The 18,828-nt window shown below is 44.4% G+C and overlaps 1 protein-coding gene across 1 annotated transcript; it reads right to left on the bottom strand.

Moving 5' to 3' along the window:
* Positions 1-7,158: 7,158 nt before the first annotated feature.
* On the bottom strand, positions 7,159-17,514 carry ARID3C (AT-rich interaction domain 3C). Its single transcript, XM_051965780.1, has 8 exons — positions 17,036-17,514; positions 15,706-16,113; positions 14,150-14,222; positions 12,097-12,280; positions 11,677-11,939; positions 9,697-9,888; positions 9,295-9,384; positions 7,159-7,857 (listed from the first exon to the last, which is right to left on the bottom strand). Exons 1-8 carry the CDS (start codon positions 17,072-17,074, stop codon positions 7,733-7,735), a joined length of 1,374 nt encoding a protein of 457 aa, XP_051821740.1. The 5' UTR covers positions 17,075-17,514; the 3' UTR covers positions 7,159-7,732.
* Between the last annotated feature and the right edge of the window lie 1,314 nt (positions 17,515-18,828).

Genomic DNA, 18,828 nt, shown 5'->3' with positions numbered 1-18,828 from the left:
AAAAAGAAAGTGAAATTGAGTTATGTTTTAAGTTAACTCTAACTCAAAATTGAATGTCACCTAGGTTTTTGGATGAATTATGTTGCATTTGTTATTGCAGAATTTGCTTTAATATATGGTAATTGGGTGGTGTTATTAATTGTAATTATTGTTATTTTTTCTTTTGCTTTTTTACTAAATGAATAAATGTGTTGAAGATCTAAAAAATAAAAAATAAATAAAAATAAATTAGTATCTCTGAAGTCTCCATTCTGCACCTAGTCAGTCTAGAGTCTTGGCTAATCCTTTCTCACTTAACAATCTCCAAGACAATCCTTACAAATTTTGGAAGTACCCACCATGGGGGAGGGGGCTTTTCCCCAATAGTTTCCCGGAACCCTGCAAGACTCAGCCCCTTTCACACCTCTCCCCGACCTTGACTCAGCCCTGACTCTCCTCTCAGCCCTTCCCACTCTAGCTCAGCCCCGATCCCTTGGTTCAACTACACCTTTTCCCAATAAACTCCAACCTGAGTCGACCCTAAAAAAAATTGGGGAGCCATTTCCTGTAATCATCATCATATCATTGCTTTGTCATGTCCGCCGGGGGAGCTGCCTGCAAAGTCCTTCATGAGAATGTAAGATCCTTGAGAATAAGGCTTGTTTCATCCCTTGTATATCAATGTCTGGCGCAGTTAGCAAATGCTTTTGATTGATAATAAAACAATCCCACTGCTGAGTGATCGCCCTCATCTAGTCTGGATCAACACCAGCTCCACCGGGATTGCAAGGTAAAGACCTCTCCCCTCTGCACCCCTAGTACTACTTAATGCGGAAAGCTCTAATTGTGAATGGGTCAGCTCCTGGGTTTGTAAATGAGCCACTATAGACCCCGTCCTAGGGATCTTATCGGTTTAGACATGGATCAGTGTGATCACTAGGCCCAGAGAAATTACATCCCAGAATAGCACCTTTTTTTCATTCATTCATTAATAATGAATTTATTGGGAGTTGAGAACGAATTGGAGCCATTGTCTGCAATGTCTGATCTTGGGATGGGGAAGGAGCTGAAAACCTGGATGTAATCAATAAACATTTATTAAAATCCTACTAAGTGTCAAGCACAATATTAAGCACTGGAGATAAAAAAGAAAAAATCTGGCTCTCAAGGAATTTACAAACTAATGAGGGAAGATTTCACACTAAGGGAAGCTGAAAGGAAAGAAAAGTTTTAGAGGATAACCTGAGACAGAGAGCATGACCATTCCTGGAATGAAAACCAAGCAGAGAGATAAAGGAAAATGAAGAAATCCTGAGCCCTTGGTAAAGGAAGGCTTTGGGAGGAGTTTATACATCTGCTCTTCAGTCCTCCAATCAAAGAGGAGAGGCAATTGAGGGTAACAAAAAGAAGTATCAAAACTGAGTCAATCTGCAAGATGAAAAGATGTCAGGTAATGAGCTTACTTTGGGAGAGAAGGGATGTTTGTGGAGTTGAAACCAAGCAATGAGCAAGTGGAAAATGAAGTATGATATGAGCAAATGTTCCAGTTTTTAAAAAAAGAAGAAGAAAAAGAAGAGGATAGATGGAGTCCTTAAACAGTTGAACTTGATTGCAATTCCTGGAAAAAATCTTATAACATCTTATAAAGGGGTGATTTGTGAGAAATTAAAAAAAGAAGCAGTAATTACTAAGAGCCAGAAAGACTTCATCAAGAAGTGGTTGTGCAAGCATGCATTCATGTTCTATTTGGGTGTTTTGTTTGTTTTGTTTTTTACAGTATCATTAGCTTGGTCAGAGTAGGTGGTAGTACAATTTGGAAGAATCTGGACTGGTTGAATGACCTGACCCAAAAAATAGTTATTCTCTAGTAGAGTACATCAAAAAACTATAAGGGTTTTGTGCAATTAAATACTTTTAATCAATGATGATGATAATTGGTCATTTTTCAGTCAAGTCCAATTCTTCCTGTCCCATTTTTTTTTAAGTAAAGTTACTGAAATAGTTTGCCATTTCCTTCTTCAGCTCATTTTATAAATGAGAAAACTGAAGCAAACAGGGTTAAGTGACTTGCCTAAGATCACACAGCTAGTATCTGAGGCTGGATTTGAATTTAGGAAGATGAGTCTTACTGGCTTTAAGCCCAGAACTCTTTTCACTGCACCATCTAGCTGCCCTTTTAACCAATACCAAGTGAAATAATAGATGATGTGGGATGAAATCATAGATGGTATCATTGTCAAATTTGTGCAAGACAAGAAGCTAAGAGAGATAGCCTATAATAAATATATTGAATGACAATATCAGTATCCATAATGTCTTGACTGTCTAAAACAATGACCTAGATCAGTATCCATAATTGTCTTGACTGTCTAAAACAATGACCTAGATGTAATGTAATAGGAATAAATAGACAAAACTACAAAAATTAACTGCACAAATAAAAGAGGAGAAGGTATGTATGATTCAACAGGTCATGTGATCAAGCTCTGGGGCTTTAGAAGCCTACAAACTGAATATGAGTCAATAGTGTATCATGGGATCATATAGCTAGAAGTCGAATAAAATCCCAAAGGCCATCAAATGAAGAGGACTAAATACTATAACCTGAGGGCCAGATTCATCCCATTATCTGTCTGGGTACAATGTTAAGCTAAAAGAGGTTTTTACATTTTAAAAATTATTTTAATTTTTAATTTACTTTTGTACATGAGTGAGCTGGATTTGGCCCTTGGGCCAAGGTTTGCCAGCTTCTGATTCTAGTCTTGGTCTCTTTCTCATTTTACAAAAGAGGATACATAAACTCAGAGAGATTAAGTAATTAATTAAACATGACAAAGGATTAAATCATCAAAGGTAGGATTTGAATCAGGATTTTTTTGTGTCAGAACAAGTGTTCCAAATGGCAGCTCCCCCCAAAACCTAACAGTCTTCAACTGTATTATCCAGCATATCTTGGCTTTGAATCCAATTGTACTCTTTACCGGCCAGAACACAGCTACAGGAATGTATTAATTTATAGGCACCTCCTTTTAGGAAGGCCAATTTGATTTTCAGCATAAGGAAAAATTTACTAACAATTAGGTCTGTCCCTAAATAGAATAGGCTTCCTTGGGAGACAATTGCTTTCCTTTCATTAGATGGCTTCAAAGTAGAACCTATATAACCACTTGTCAAAGATATACAGTGGTTCCTATGTAGTATGGGCTAGATTGGATGATCTTTAAGATTCAGTTCAAATCCAGCCCTAGACACTTATTAGCTGGGTGACTCACGGCAAATCATTTATCCTCTATTTACCTTAGTTTCCTTATCTGTAAGATGAGGATAAAAATATCACTTATCTGCCAAGGTTATTGTGAGGATCTAATGAGATATATTTACAAAGTACCCAGCAAATAATAGGCACTATAGAAATATTGATTATTATTATCATAGTGTTCTGTTCTGAGTGATGCATTTTAAGAAAGGTATAGACAAGCTATCCATATGGAAGATGGTAAGGAGACTCAAAACCAAGTTATACCAAGAATGATTGAAAAACTTTATTCTCGAGAAGATTTAATGGACAAGTAATTTTAATCTTTAAATATGTGAAAGTATGAAAGAAGAATTATTTATTTTGCTTGTACTCCAAGGGTAGAATAATGAAGGAGGAGGAGGAGGAATAATAGGAGTAGTAGGAGTAGGAGTAGTGGTAGTAGTGGTGGTGGTGGTGGTGGTGGTGGTATTAGTAATGATAGTGGTAATAAGAAATAAAAATAATGAAATAGAGAAATAGTATGTGGAAATTACGAAGAGGTAGTTCCTAATTCAATATAATGAAATTCCTAACAATTAAAACTTTTTCAATAATGGAATGAGCTGCTTTCATAATGAACTCACCCTACCTTTCAAGATGTTTAAGTAGAGGATTCTCGAGAACATTGTAGAAGGAATAGAGTTTAGAGTAAAGATAGAATGGAAACTCTCTTAGATTTCCTAATCTAACCTGTCCTGCTGGTGCTGGTGCCAGTTATCAACTCCCTGAGGGCAATGATTTACTGTTTATAGGTAATCTTCACCTAGATTACTTTTCTCTGCATCTTCTTAACCCCCAAGCCTGGATCTACACAAAGATGGGAGGAGAAAGTACAGCTGCCTTTCCTCAAATACACAGCCCCTTGTTTTCCTTGCCTCCACAACCCAGTTTGCTTTCTCTTCTTTCTCTTCCCTTCCCCTGGGACTGCCAATATGTATGAAATGTAGCCTACAGATGGAGACTGCAGCCCAAGGAAGTTTTAGTCTTAAGAAAATTCTCAGAAAGTCCCAAAGATCAGACTTCCTGGTTGCTGTTTACTGATGTCAGATAGCCCCTTATCATAATCTCCCAGACATCACTTCTTCATTCACATCCTTGTCTCCTGAGAGTCACTTCAAAATTCCTTGAGAAATTTATAAATGAAAGTTTCAGGGATGCTAAGCTTTAAGAAAAGGAAATAATATCAGTTGCAAATGGTAGAAAAGCTCACTGTGTCTGTGTCTGCCCTATAGTGATGGAGAGATGGCTTTGTGAAGGGAGACATCCAAGGTATCTTCTGTATTATTTCCCCCACTTTAAGCTTCCTCCATATAACTGAGAGATGAAAGGGGAAACACCTCCCAACCTAGAGAAAATGCAAATTTTCTGAGGAATACAGAATAGCTGGCTTCAGGAGGCCTTCTTCTGATGGAGAAGTCAGACACAAGGAATAAGAAATGGACAGGATTATAGAACTGAGCTCTGGGAAGGGCAGAGATGCTGACTAGGGATCTTAGAGGTAGGGAGATTATTAAGAATGGGAATACTTTGTGAGAAATGAGTTTACGGTAAGCTTTGGGTGAATCAGAGAGCAGCAAGAGACAAAGTAGAAAGGTGGAAAGAGAGGAAAAGTGGAGGGGAGATGATGGAGGGAAAGAATTGAGGAAGCTCTGAGCGAGGATTAGCGGCTGGGACAGAGATCGGCTGCCGCCCTCACGCCACCCGGCCTGACTTAATGAGAATTGGCTTTTGGCCAGAGCTGCGGTTTCGCGGCTGGTGCAGCTGTGGGAGTGGAGGGAGGGGGGTTAAAGGGATCGATGCTGTTTTGCACTGTAGATGCTGCTGCCATGGGAAGTCCCGGCGGCCCAGATGCTCTTGCATTCCCACGCAAGGCGTGGGACCAGAGAGCCCCTCCTGCAAAACGGCACACGGAGCGGGGGAGGGGGGGGAGGTCCTTGACCAGAAGGAGAGAGGGAAGACTGAGCAAAGAGGCCGATTGCTCTGGATATCTCATTGCCTAAACATGTGGTAGTGGTCACTTCACTTCTCAGTGTCTCTGATTCCTAATTTGTAAAATTAAGGGTTTGGCTCTCTAAAGTCTTTCGCGGCGCTAACAATGTATGAATTAAAATTTCTGAGGTGCAGCAGGGCATTGAGATAGCCGAGCTGAAAGTCAGGAAGTTCTGGGTTAATATTTTACTTCTATAATCATACTGGTCCCTGACCAAGTCATCGAAGTCTCTCAGTGCCCCCAGGAGAACTAAGTGACAAAGGAACCGCTGATTTGCATATTAAGGGAGTTTTCCTACCTGGAGTTCCATGTACTTTGAAAAAGTCTAGAACAAAAATAAAACAATTCACTCACCGCTGATTTTTCCTTACATCTAGAATTAATCCCTTCTGCTTCTGCCAAAGCCTGACCTTCTCAGTGGAGATGAAAGTTTCCTGACTTTTCCTACACCCAAGTTTATCTATTCTGATTTTTTTGTTGTTTGGAATTGTCATGTGTTTTGGAGCTCTGTGTTAGCAGTTACGAAGAGAAAGCCTAGAATCTGGATGAAGGCTCTAGTGGCTTAAGGAGTGGGATATGCGGAGGAAGGGCTTTTGCATGCAAAGTAGTCTAGTGCTTTGTTCCTCTGTTTTTGGAGATAATTCAAAGCTGAGGCTGGGGGTGGGGGGGCCAAGGTGGAGGGCAATTTAGCAGATTCAGGCGTTCTGCGCTGTGGTATACACCTAGACACAGGAGAAGATTAGGAATGAGTTCTAAGTGGAGCCCTCCATTCTCTAACCCTTATGGTACAGAATGGTGACAAGGCTGCAGGATGGATTTTCGAAGATGTGGACAGTTAGGGAGAGATGGGGACATTAAGGAAGTAGGGAAAGTGGTTTCCTAAAGGGAGTGAGCAAAGTCTCAATTGCCAATCCCTCACAAAAGAGAGTTTTGTGGACTGCAGGGTGGGAGTGGGAAGGGGTTGCCCAACTTTTCTTGGAAACAAACACAGTCCCAGTCACAATTACCAAGTCTAAATGGGTTAGAGGGAGAAAGAAGGGAGGCACTGGAACTCCTTTGGGGACAACAGGAGAAAGATCTAGAGAGCTAGGAGGAGGGAGGAACATACAGAAGCTGGAGGGTGAGAGAGACACAAATATTTGAAGTCCCCTGACAAAGCCAGACTGGGCATCCATGTGGTAGAAGTGGGGAACCCCAAAGGCCTTCCCTGTCAGTTCTGAGACCAGAAATTTCAAGCCTTAGGAACAGAAGAATTTTAAGACCAGAGAGCCTACCACAAGGAAACCTCAGGAGCAGATAAAGATGCCCCCCCAGTCGCAGGTGTTAGATCTCTAGGTCCATCCCATTGGCCTTTTCCCTATTGGTAATCCATGGATCCATTGATCCACTGATCCATTGATCTCTCTATCATCAAGGCATCTATGTATCAGCTCCTCCACTCTGTCTGGCCTTAATCCAAATCTCTTCAATTTCTGTTCTCCTTCCCTCCCCCTCTTCTCTGGCCCCTAATCTTTACTACTCTTCCTTTCTTTCCCACTGTTCTCTGAACACATTCCCTCCCTTTTTCTTTTCTTTCTACCTCCAAGCCTGGGACTACCCTGCACTCTTCTTTTATCCTATTTTCTCTCCTGCTTCCATCCAGAGGATATTCTCGTGGCCTGGACCAAGATTAGATCAGAGCAGACTCCTCACCCAATTCCTATTGGAGCAGTTTCATCCACCTTAAGCTGTCTCTTAAATGCAGTCTGAGCCTTTGAATCAGTTTCTGTGCAATGATCTCCACGTCCCTATGTCTGTCTCTGTATGTTGGTTGGATTTCTATGCAATTCTCATTCCAAGGGCCAGAAATGAGGAGAGTACAATTCATACTTAGAGCAGCAAGGGCAGCAAATTTATTGTCCGATCATGCTGACCTTAAAATGGAATCCTCCCCTGAGCCTCCCTAGGTTCTGACCCTCCAAAACAAGCCTGGGCCTGAAAAGGAGCTCAGATGGGATAGGAAAATCTAAATGTGTGATTAGAGTTGGTAGGGGCTTGCTAAGGATGGGAGAGGGTGACAATAGGAGGACTGAAACTGAGGCAAGATCTAAGATCAAGCTCAAAGACACATCTGGACTCTTTGGTATACATGAAACTCCGGGGAGTGGGGAAGATCGATTCTTTGGCTAGATAGGTGCAGATGGAACAGGGGTCAGGAGCATTACCCCCATTATAATGAGGTAGACATTATATCGCAGCAAAACATTTGGCTTCAAAGTCCATAATGGGGGTTGGAATGTAATTTGGTATAGGGAATAGAGAAGGGACCTCAGCTGGAAATGGGAGAATGAGGTTTTTTTTTTCCTTTTCCCCTATGCATGGGGGTACCCACATTGGGGAGGGGATTGAAAGACAATAAAAGGGGTTTGCCCTCCCCTCCAATGATCAGGACATAGCTGGGGGATCCAGTTCTTGAGTATGAAGTCTCAAGGTGAGGTGCTGGAGAGGGGACCAGGAGGGGTATTAGGTCCAGGACTTGTTGGACCCTGAGAATTCCTGTTGTTGTTGTTGGATGAGCCCAGTGTAGGTGGTCGACGGGCAAAGAGGACTCCTAAATTTGTTGACATAGAGAGAAGAAAGGAAGTGCAATGAGTTAGTGTGACCTTTCTCCAAATGTCTCCACCCCTGCTTTCCTGGAATTCTAGATTTCTTCCATTTCCTAGTACAGACTCCTCATCCCTCATTTTTGATAGAATAATAAGAAACATTAAAACAATATAGGGTATCCTTTTAGGGATAACTTTAGTTCCTGATGCCAGTGTTAGGCAACCTGACCTGGGCAACATCAATGTTCCATGACTCTATACCAATATAAATAGAGGTTCATGTCTCCCCTGGCATCTAGTGCTAGTACAAACATGCTCTGCCTTGCAGCAGCAGATGAATTCCTTTGATGACCTGAGCCATGCTATCACCCAAATTTCCTCCTCTTTCTCCAAATAGTGTAGATGCTCCCTGGCTATCCATAGCAATGGGAATATCCCTTATACTAGAATTGGTACCCCCTATTCTTCATACCAGTGTAAATAACCTGTACAAATGTAGATCCCTTAAAATTCATGCCAGAGAAGTCCTTGGTTATACCATAGACACACAGAATCTTAGCTTCCTCAACTATCACTCATAGGATATGATTCCCAAACCTCATTATCCTGGCTGCTTTCCTCTGGATGTCCCTACAGATCAACAATGTCTTATAAAATATGACTCCCAGAACTGAACACACTTCTTCAAGGGTAGCCTAAAACATTGGAGTACTAAAGTTTTCTAGTCACTGTGACTCTGGGCATTATATACAGCATTCAGACCAAGATTATGTTAGCTTTTATAACTGTCACAATGCACTGATGATTTTCAGTAAAAATTTGTTTTCAACTAATCTTCACTAGGTCCTTTTTTTCCCATATGGACTGTTGTCCAGACAGTTGTCATGAATGTGTACTATCCTGTTCTTATGCATTTGATTTTTTAAAAAATTACACAATTTACATATATTCCTTTTAAATGTAATCTTTTTAGACTTGACTTGTTCAGAATATTTTTTATCCAAATTCTGACAATTAGTGTACCTACTATATCTCCATGTGATGTTCAGATTTCACAAGCATGGCATTCTATGTCTTCATCCAAGTGATGGGTAAAAATGTGAAACAGAATAGAACTAAAGAAAGAGACCTCCCTCTAGGTTTACATGGATCCATTAATCAATACTCTTTGGATCTGATCTTTAAACTAGCTAATTCTACTATCTCCCAGTCTATATTTCCCTATCTCATCCAAAAGGACATCATGAGAGATTTTGTCAAATGTCTGCCAGTGTTGATGTCTGGTATAACACAAATCCATGACCCATTTACCAATGTAAATGCTATCTGATTTCCATTTCATTTGTAGACACTCCAATTTTCATAAGAGTGAGGTTTCCAGACTTCTATACTACATATTTCTGAACCCCCATGCCAGTATAACTAAATCCTGGCCTCCATACCAGTGTAGACAATGCCATTGATCTCTAGGGCCATGTTGATGCTGCTGATGCCATTGCCTGCCATGTTAAGGGGCACCTCCAGTGGCTCTTCTGTCCAGAAAAGAAGAGAGGGAAAGACATTTAGTGGGAGGGTGGGAAGGTATAAGATACTGGATCCAAAAGTAAGCCATAAGTAAATCCCATACAGAGGAGATATTCTAAACTTCTAAACTGGTCTCACATCCCTTTATTCCATTCTCTTATCCAATACTTCTTCTTGGATCCTGTAACCTCACTATCCCCTTAATTAGCCCAAGCCTAATATACCACTTTATCTTCCAAATTGCCCCCACTGCTCTCACTATTGATCACATATCCCTTAGATCTCTCAGATCTCACCATGGGACACTATATCTCCCTTACCTCTGACAGAAGACTTGCTTCTGGGAAGGATATTGGGAGGCAAGGTTGGACGGGGAGGATCCATAGGTCCCATCAGCACAGCCTTTTTCTCAGGTGGTTCCTCTGGACCTATTTTTTCTCTCATAGTACCCAGGGCCATTGGTAATGAAATTCGTGGTATAGCCACTGCTGGGGCAGGCCCTGAGCCCTCCTCTGAATAGGCAAGAAGGAGCATTGACATTGAGGCTCAGACCTCTTAAATTGGACCCAGTGTTCCTTCTGGGAAGAGTAGTATTTATGGAAATGACTCCAATCAGATTTGCTACTTGCTTAATTTTAGTGAAATAATTTTGCCTCTCTGGGCCTCAGTATATCCATGGGCAAATAATTTAATCTTTCAGAGTCTCCGTTTCCTAATTTGTAAAATGGGAATCATAATATCTGTAGTACCAAAATTACAGGGTAGTTGAAAAGAATTAAATGAGATAATGTGTGTGTATGTAAAATATATGTTCCAAAAGCCTTAGTGCAGTTTAATTTATCAAAGCTTATATATGTATACATGTAAATAACATATTTGAAATATGTAAAATATATAAATCCATACATTTTAAAGCATTGTATTAATGTCATCTATTCTCTCTTTTCAGTCTGTAGAATATAAATATCTAGAGAGCAGCAACCATCTCTATACCAAATACAGTACTTACAGTATTTAGATACTTAATAAATGCTAACTGAATTGAATTGAATCTTTTTTTTTTTTTTAACAAGAAAGAGTTAGCCATACTCTTTGATTCCACTGTTAGGCACTTAAGCTAAGGAAGTCAAAAATAGTCTCCATACACACATAATTAGAGCAATCTTTTTTTTTGTAATAACAAAGAACCAGAAACAAAGTAGATGCCCATCAACTAGAAAATGATTGCATAAATTATGGCACATAAATGTGGGATATTACTATTTTATAAGAAATTATTATGTAGACTAGACCAGAAAGAAGCACAAAAAGTAACATGACCTGATATAAAGTATAAAGTAATAGAATAAAAGAAAACATAATTTTGACTGATGTGAATGGAAAGAGCAACAACCACCAAAAAAAACTGAATGTTATGAAATTATGACCAATCCTAGTCCTGAAAAAGTTTTATTCTTGTGAATGTGCATTATCTCCCCTTTCTTTGAAGTGAATGGAGATGGACAATGGGTAGAACACTGTAAATACTGCCAAATTGTCAATATATTGGTTAGTTTTGCTGAGATGCTTTTTCCTCCTTGTTATGGCTCATTGGGTGGGGGAGGGAAAGAAGAAAGGGAGGACATAAAAAGACAATCAATACAAATTTAAAAATTTAAAAACGAGAGGTGTAGATTAAACGATCTCGATCTGTGGTTCTCTGTATCTAAACTCCTAAATCCCATTTTTTCCCTTTCCCTTTCCCTCCTCCATAGTTCTCTTTACCTTGCCTCTTCTAAAGCTTGTCTAATCTGAAGAATGAGGTTAGGTGGGGAAATGAATAGAGATGTCAACGAAGATATCTGGGGTCAAGGGAATTCAGTTCCAGAACTGGAAGATGAAAGAATCATCTAGTCCAGCCCTCTCGTTTAAAAAGGGGGGGGGGGGGGAGGAGGAAGGGGGGAATGCGGCCCAGGGATCTGTCCTTATTCTCAGTGTAGTTCTTTGCTTTCCTGAGCTTTGAGCAATCTGGAATCCAGCATGGGCCAGTGATCGAGTGTGGAGAACTGCAGAATTTTAGCTTATTTTAATATCAACAAATTAGCATACAAAGGAGTCACATCTCAAGATTCTGCACCTTTCCGATAAGGGGCGGCTTCCCTAGAGCACTAGCTCCTGCCAAACACCTATCTCAACATTCATTTCCCCGCCCCCTGCTCTGTAGCTTCAAACTTTGCCGGATCTCTCTCTGCCCTCTTCATTTGTCCCCTCTCATCTCCCTTTCCCATCCCGTCCACAGCCCCAGTCACCCCTGCCCACACCTTTCTTAATGGGAGCGTGGCCATGCCCGTGGCTGTGACCAAGTTGGGCGCAGGCGAGAGCCGGCAGACCTGGAGCTGCTGACGTGGTAGCTAGGGTCCCCCGAGGAGGAGGCGGCCCCGCTGCGGGGAAGCTGAAGATCGGGGTAGTCCCGTAAGTCTGGCGCCGGCCCTCTCGCCTGTTACTGTCGATGGCCGCCTGGAGTTCCCCTGGAGAGCTGAGCGCCCGAGTCTCACACTCGTAGGGGTAGAGATACTTCATATACCTGTAGGGCAGGGGTGGATTGCATCCCCTGGGATGCCTCAAATCTGAGCTCTCCCCCTCAAATCCGAGTGCCCCGAGATCTGTCCCCCATGCTCCCCAAGCCCTGTCTCATTCCCTTTCCCTTGGGCATAGCCCTTCACCTCCCTCCCCTAGCTCACTGGGTGCGCAGCGTGAAGGCGGCCGAGGTGATGGACGTGGGCAGGCTCAGGCCCCGAGTCACCTCCCGCCACACCTTCCGGTTGATGACCTCCACCAGCCCCCCCTTCTCCGTCACCAGCCGGTACAGGACGTAGAGATCCAGAACCTGCTTAGCCATGATCGGGATGCGGTTCACTGGGGTGCCTAGGAAGGAGAACACCGGGATAATAGGGAGCGGAGAACGAGGGTCAGCAAGGCGGGACAGAGGACACGGGAGTCTGATCACTTGGGACGTGTAGGACACCGAGTTTCTGGGATGGCAGCAAAGACATGGTCTCCTCGGGAACTAGGGGAGACGACGGTCTCCAGGGGAACAGAGGGTCGGCAGGACAGTGGGGGTGCAGGGGAGGAAGGGTACACAGGAGGCAGGATGGCATAGGGTGGGTCATAACCGGTACGGGGAAGGATTGGTGGCAGACACCGGGATCCTCACAAAGGCCATCAACAGGGACAAGAATTTCTGCAGCAGGTCAGACCCAGGAGAGACAACAGTTAAGGTCTACCCTTATCCAGTAATGGCGGGGAGGTGGGGGAATATAAAAGAAACATAAAACATAAAAGAACATCTCCCCGGGGGTCTCTATAAGGGGCTGGGGCAAAGGAGGGGAACTGCCTAGGAGGCTTCTAGCCATTCTCTTCTCTAGCTTGCAGAGGTTGGGGGTTTTCGAATCCTATCCTGCCGCCCCCGCTCCCGCTCCCGCCCCCGCCTGGCCCGTGACAAAGGGTTCTGTCGAAGCTGAGCGATGGGCCCCAGTTAATTTGCGCTGATTTTTACCGATCCCATTCCCACCGCCAGACCCTTTGTGCCCGAACAATTAGCCGCAGGCCTGATTAATGGGGGGAAATTATCGGCCCCTTGGGATTCTCCCCCTCCTCTCTTTTCTCCTCCTCCCAGCTCCCCATTTTCCTTAGCATCTCTGGATTGGGGGGTGGGGGTAGGAGGTGGGCAGGAGCATCCTCCCATTCTCTACCCTTCTTCCATATCTAACTAACTATGGGGGAGAAGGTCTGGGGTGGGGAAACTGGAGAAGGGAGTTTAAATCCAGGGACTAAGGCCGTGGGGGAAGGGAGGGGAACCGCTAGAGACAAAATGGGAACTGCTTGTGGGGGTCAGAAGTTTTGGGGAGAGGCAGGGGCTAACAGATGGGGCGGGAACTCCGTAGGTCTTTCTGGGAGCACTAGAGCGGCACAAAAGGAGGGGGGCAGAGGCAAGTTAATTAGTGGCCTTATCAGGTTGCGATGGGGAGGGAGTTAATTAGCTTTGGAGAAAGAGATAATGACTCAGACTCTGGGCCCATGAATCTGGGGAGTGAAGGGGGGAAATGATGGACAGGCCACCCAACGTGCTCAGCAAGCTGGGTTCCCCTCGCCAAGTCTAGCTCTTCGCTCTAGACTTTTGAGATCCCCAGGGAAAGGATATCCTAGCTTTCTTCATTTTCCTAATCTCCCTGCCTCATCCTCACCTCTAGGAAAGTCCTTTCAGTTATCTAACTTCAGGAAAGGTCTGCAGTGTCAATCCATATCCAAAGTTTGCCCTGGGGTGGGAGGAAGGAGGAACCTCTTCTCTTGGCAATGAGGGGACTGAATTCGAAGAAACCCCGAGCAAAGGATCCAGGAGTCCTAACCCCAGCTCCAGACTGTGGTCCAGTAAGTTTCCTCCCACCCCAATGACCCCTCCCCGGGGTGAGCGTCATCGATTGAAGACTCATTAACCTGCCAGCATCTCCGTTGCTAATTAATTCCCTTGGGAGAAAGGGAGGGGCTAATTAATCGTGGTAGGTCAGAGGTTAAAGATATTATTGAGGTATCCCCATCCCCCCTCCTCTATTTGTCCGGAGGGTCCGAATCTCACAACTCCTCCAGGTCTAAGCCACTCTCTTGAGGATAGGGACTAACCTATGAGGGTTTGGGTCTGGGACACTTGCGGGAGAAGTAGGGGTTTGTTTCTCAACCAGCGTATTTTGGGCCCCCAGACCCCGCCCCCCGTTACATTTTTCCCATACCGCCCCTCACCCCTCTTCTGCATGAAGCTGAACAGGTCATCCAGGAATTCTTTCCTCTTGGGGTCTGCGTCGAGCTCATACAGCTGGGGGTGGGGAAGAAGGTGTATTTACCACCTAAACCCCATCAACACCTTCCCTCCCTCCCCCTCCCTTTCCCTACGGCAGAACAATTTCCCCAGGCCCCATCTGCAGAAACTTCAGCCCACAGGGATGATGTTTTTAGAACGGGGCCGAGAATAAGGGTCTCTGCGATATGAAGTGCATTCGAAATGGATTAGTGAAACATGTCATTTTCACCCTCTTCAGTCCTAATTTGAGGTTGGCTGGGACCGTGGAATCATTTCTGCCACGGGGAGCTCCCACACAGACAAGGAGTGGACAGAGTCGTGGTCAATCAATGGGAAGCTGTCCTGAAGGAAAGGGTACTTCCCCGGCAGAGGACAATTGAGGATAAGGTCAGAGCCTGGGTCCCAATCCTTGCGATACATTATCTTTAACCTCAATCTGATCTCTTCTTGGTGATTGGTTAAGGAGCAATCCTCTTGTGAACTCCAGCCAGTCAAATACCAGTTGGCCAGCCAGGTTTAAAACTGCCTCCCACCCCACCCCATCCCATCATGTGAGTCTCCGATTGGGCCATGTCATTAGCTATCAAAGGTTCGACTCTATAGTTCTGCCATACTTAGATTATGCCTGCTGAAGAGGGGCAATAAAGGGGAACAGTAGTGATCATTAAAAGGGGAACATTAAAAAAAAGCCCCTGAGTAATTACCAGAATTAATAATCCCTGAGTAACACTCAAAATTTAGTCTTTGTTTCACATTCAGAAAATAACAACTTCTGAATAATAATCGGATTAATATAAATAATAATAAAAACTCTGTAATCCCAAAGTAGCCCCCTCCCAAACACTTTCCTTCACATTAATAAACTATCTACCTTCCGTTTCTCCGCGCTAGTATAAACCAGAGGAATCCTTAGAGCCACTCTATCCCATTCCCAATCCTCCAACCCCCATCCCTCACTGTCAGGTAAGGGGGTAATGGGACGTGACATATGGTGGGGGGAGAGGGAAGTGCTCAGAGTCTAAGCTGGGAGGAGAAAAGGATGGAGAGTGGACAATGAGAACCCTCCCCCCACCATCTCATCTGGCATCTTCTATAGCATACTGGACCCTCCCCCCATGTCCACCAGAGATTTCTCTCAAGATCTTTGGACCCCTTGCTTCTGCATTTCTCTTGTCTCTGAATGTTTGTTTTACTCTATCTGTCTCTAACTCTCTTTATTTCTCTTCTGCAGAGCCCCAGGGAGTGGGGTATGGGGGATAGGGGCATTGGGGCCCCAGCGGCTACTTCTTCCTGGGACATCAGCTTTCAGAAGGGAAGAGAGGATTGGGTAATAAGGCCTAGAAAGGGGTCAGGTGGGGTTAGATGGGAATTGAAGGTCAAGTTCTCTTAACTGGTATTCTACCTACCTGTCCCTGTACTAGAAAGAAAGTAGAACAGATTGGAGATGGGGGTGGAGTGGGAAAGTGTGAACCTAGATTTCTGGGCTCGGACCTCCTACCTGTTTAAATTGTTCCTCATAAGTCCATTCGTGATGCTGAGGGCCAGAAGACTGGATGGGGGGGGACACAGATAGGCCTGGTCCTGGGCTGGGCTGGGGAGGTTGCCCTTGAGGCCTAGCCTCCTCTTCCTCCTCTTCTTCTTCTTCCTCATCTTCCTCTTCATTTTCACCCTCTTCAGTACCCCCCAGAGTCCCCTCTTCAGGAGACTGCTGGGCCCTGACACCCACTGGATGGGATCGTTGGGGAGGTAAGGATGGGGGTATTGAAAGAGGAAATGGGGGTCGAATCCCACCTTGAGCTAATCTGGCTGCCTGCTGCCTCTGTAGGGTCTCCATCACAGCTTCCAGCCGCAACCCACCCCCAGGGGGGGCTCCAGGAATAGGGCGGGGCATCGGGGAAAGGGCTGCCTGCAGGAGCACAACAGAAGGAGTGTTGTGGGATTGGGAAAATCAATAGGTGCTCTTAGTGATACCCTACCCTAGGCCAGACTTTCCCCCTTCCCAATTTTCCAAAGAGTCTTCCAATTTAGCCTCTTCTCTAACTTTGACAATTTTCCTGACCCTCAACTCTTTGACTCCTTATCGCCTCCCCCTCCCCCATCAGGTTATCCCTGTCAACCCCAGACCCTCTTTCACAGAGCAGTCAAAGAATCACTCTCAGATTAAACTCCCATACACACATGTACACATCCTAACCCCTTCCCCTAGTATTCCAATTCCCAGGGTCTGAGGGGACAATGGGAAAAGGAAAGAATAAAAGAAAAGAAAATAGCAACAAATAAATAGATAGAAATATTAAGAGAGAAAGAAGCTTGAAAGAATCACTTCAGAGGCTATGAAACTGAGGAAACAGAGAAAGGGACAGAGATCAGAGGGACAGAGACAGAGACAAGAATAGAAAGAGACAGAGATTTAGAAATGGGGATAGAAACAGAGATAGGGTCAGAAATAGAAATGGGAGATGGATGAGGGAGAGAGACAGTCAAGAGAAAAAAACGGGGAAAATGGTAGGTCCAGAGACCGCTGGAAAAATCTCATAAAGAAAAAGTGAAAAGCGCAGGAGGCTTTGGGGAAGACCGGAAGATGATAGATACGGAAATTTCCTGGTCGGTAGTAACTGGTCATCCAAGAAATTGGACACCTCAAGCATCCAAACTCTAGTCACTCTGGACACTGATCTTTTCCCACTGATCACCACCTCTGAAACTGGTCACGTTGCATACTTCGGACACTGGTTCCTGCAGTCCTTCTACCCTCCACCTCAGACTTGGAGCATCTCCCACTAGCCCTCCTGCCCCAGGACCCTGATCTTCCCAAACCCCGGACTCACCAGCGCGCTGCGGGCGGCTGTCTCCAGGTTCTCCACCATGCTTTCGCCACCCGGCTCCCCACTCCGGCTCCTGCTGCTCCCGTCTGCAGGCGCTGGTTCACGTTCTCCGTCCCGATCCTCTCTGCCCCGGTCCCTCTGTCCGGCTCCCTCCCTCCCTCTTTCTAGCCTCAGTCCCTATCCTTTCTTCGTCTCCTTTCTCTCTGTCTCTTTGGCCACCGGAGCCGGGTCAGAGGAACAACAGCGGCAGGGAGGGGCGGGCGGGTGGCGCTGTCCCGGGACCCAGGCGTCCGGGTCTCCCTTGGGGCGGTAGGGCGGAGCGGATGCTGTGCGGGCTGTCGCGCTCTCGCTCTCTCGCCTTCTCTCTCCCGTTCTCCCTCTCTCTTTCGATATCTGGCTCCTTTCTGCCCTCAGCTTTTCCTCCTCTCTTTTCTGGCAACAAGTGTCCGCAGGCAGCAGGTCCCTAGGGCGGCCATTCGCTCTGCAGAGACCGGGAGAGATGTGTATGTAGTATTGGTGGGATGCCTTCAGATTGTGTGTGTGTGTGTGTGTGTGTGTGTGTGTGTTGGGAGTGGGAGTGGTACGGAGACATTCTCTCGGAGATAGGTGACACTATAGATGTAGGTAACATTATAAGAATGGAAATATGTTCCCCTTGAGAGTTCCAGTAAAATGATGTGTGACATTGTAACAATAATGCGTGGGTACCACTGAGTAAAATAACTATGTGCATATTTCCCCTAAATCCAGGAATATTTCCCCACCTTCTCTCAAAGCAACACACTCACACATTTCTATACCAGGACACAGATCCAGACACAAATTCAACACAAGCACACAATTCACAGGTATACGCTAGGGTACACAGAGACAAACACACATTCATATACCCCCTCCTTGATCATGATCACTGCAGCTGTCCTGCCGCAAAGCTGGGAATCATTCCTCCTGACACTGGAATGAAGATGGACAGAGACCTAGGACAGAGGCAGAGATAGCCAAGGAACCCAATATAAATGCAGACATTCTAATCCTGATTTCCACCAAACCAAAACAGTTTTCTCTCAGCTAGTCTGGATATGAATTACTCAGATATTAGCTTTCCATTTTCCTTTATCTGCATAGATGAAAACACCATAATGTATTGAGACAAAAGTAAAAATCTCCATTTCCCACAATTATGAAACACATGTGGAAAACTTATCTACTGACTACGTGACTCCTGAATCTGAATTTTCAACTCCAACCTCTCCCTAAAGATCCAGATAGGCATTTCCAATTGTCTGTTACTTATCTCTACCTGCATATTGAAATGGCAATTCAAGTTCAATAGGTCCACAGATCACCTCATCATATTCCTCCCAAACAGGCTATTTTTCCCCTTATTTTTGACAATGGCACCACCATTCTCTCATTTCTCTCAAGTGCTAACCCTAGGAATCATTTCTGACTCCTGTAGGACATTGCCATGCCCTATCTTTCCTCCATTCCACCCCTGCATTATATAAAACCACAGATTCAGGAGCATTCAGTCCAAGCTAATTCTTCCTAAGGATTCCAATATATAGTCATACATCATTTGTTTGAAGACTTCTGGTGAAAGAGAACACACTATCTCTGAAGGTAGTCCATTCCATTTGTTAGAATGATTTCCCTTATATAAAAATCTAAATTTACCTCTTTGAACCTTCTACCCCTTTCTTGCTCCGAGACCAACCAGAACAAGCTTAATTTTTTTTTCCATATAACAGGCATTCAAATATCTGAAGACTATCATGTTCCCTTTAAATCTTCTT

Source organism: Antechinus flavipes, chromosome 1 (genome assembly GCF_016432865.1).
Source record: "Antechinus flavipes isolate AdamAnt ecotype Samford, QLD, Australia chromosome 1, AdamAnt_v2, whole genome shotgun sequence".
In the NCBI taxonomy this organism is placed as follows: domain Eukaryota; kingdom Metazoa; phylum Chordata; class Mammalia; order Dasyuromorphia; family Dasyuridae; genus Antechinus; species Antechinus flavipes.
This window is presented reverse-complemented; position numbering and strand designations above follow the sequence as displayed.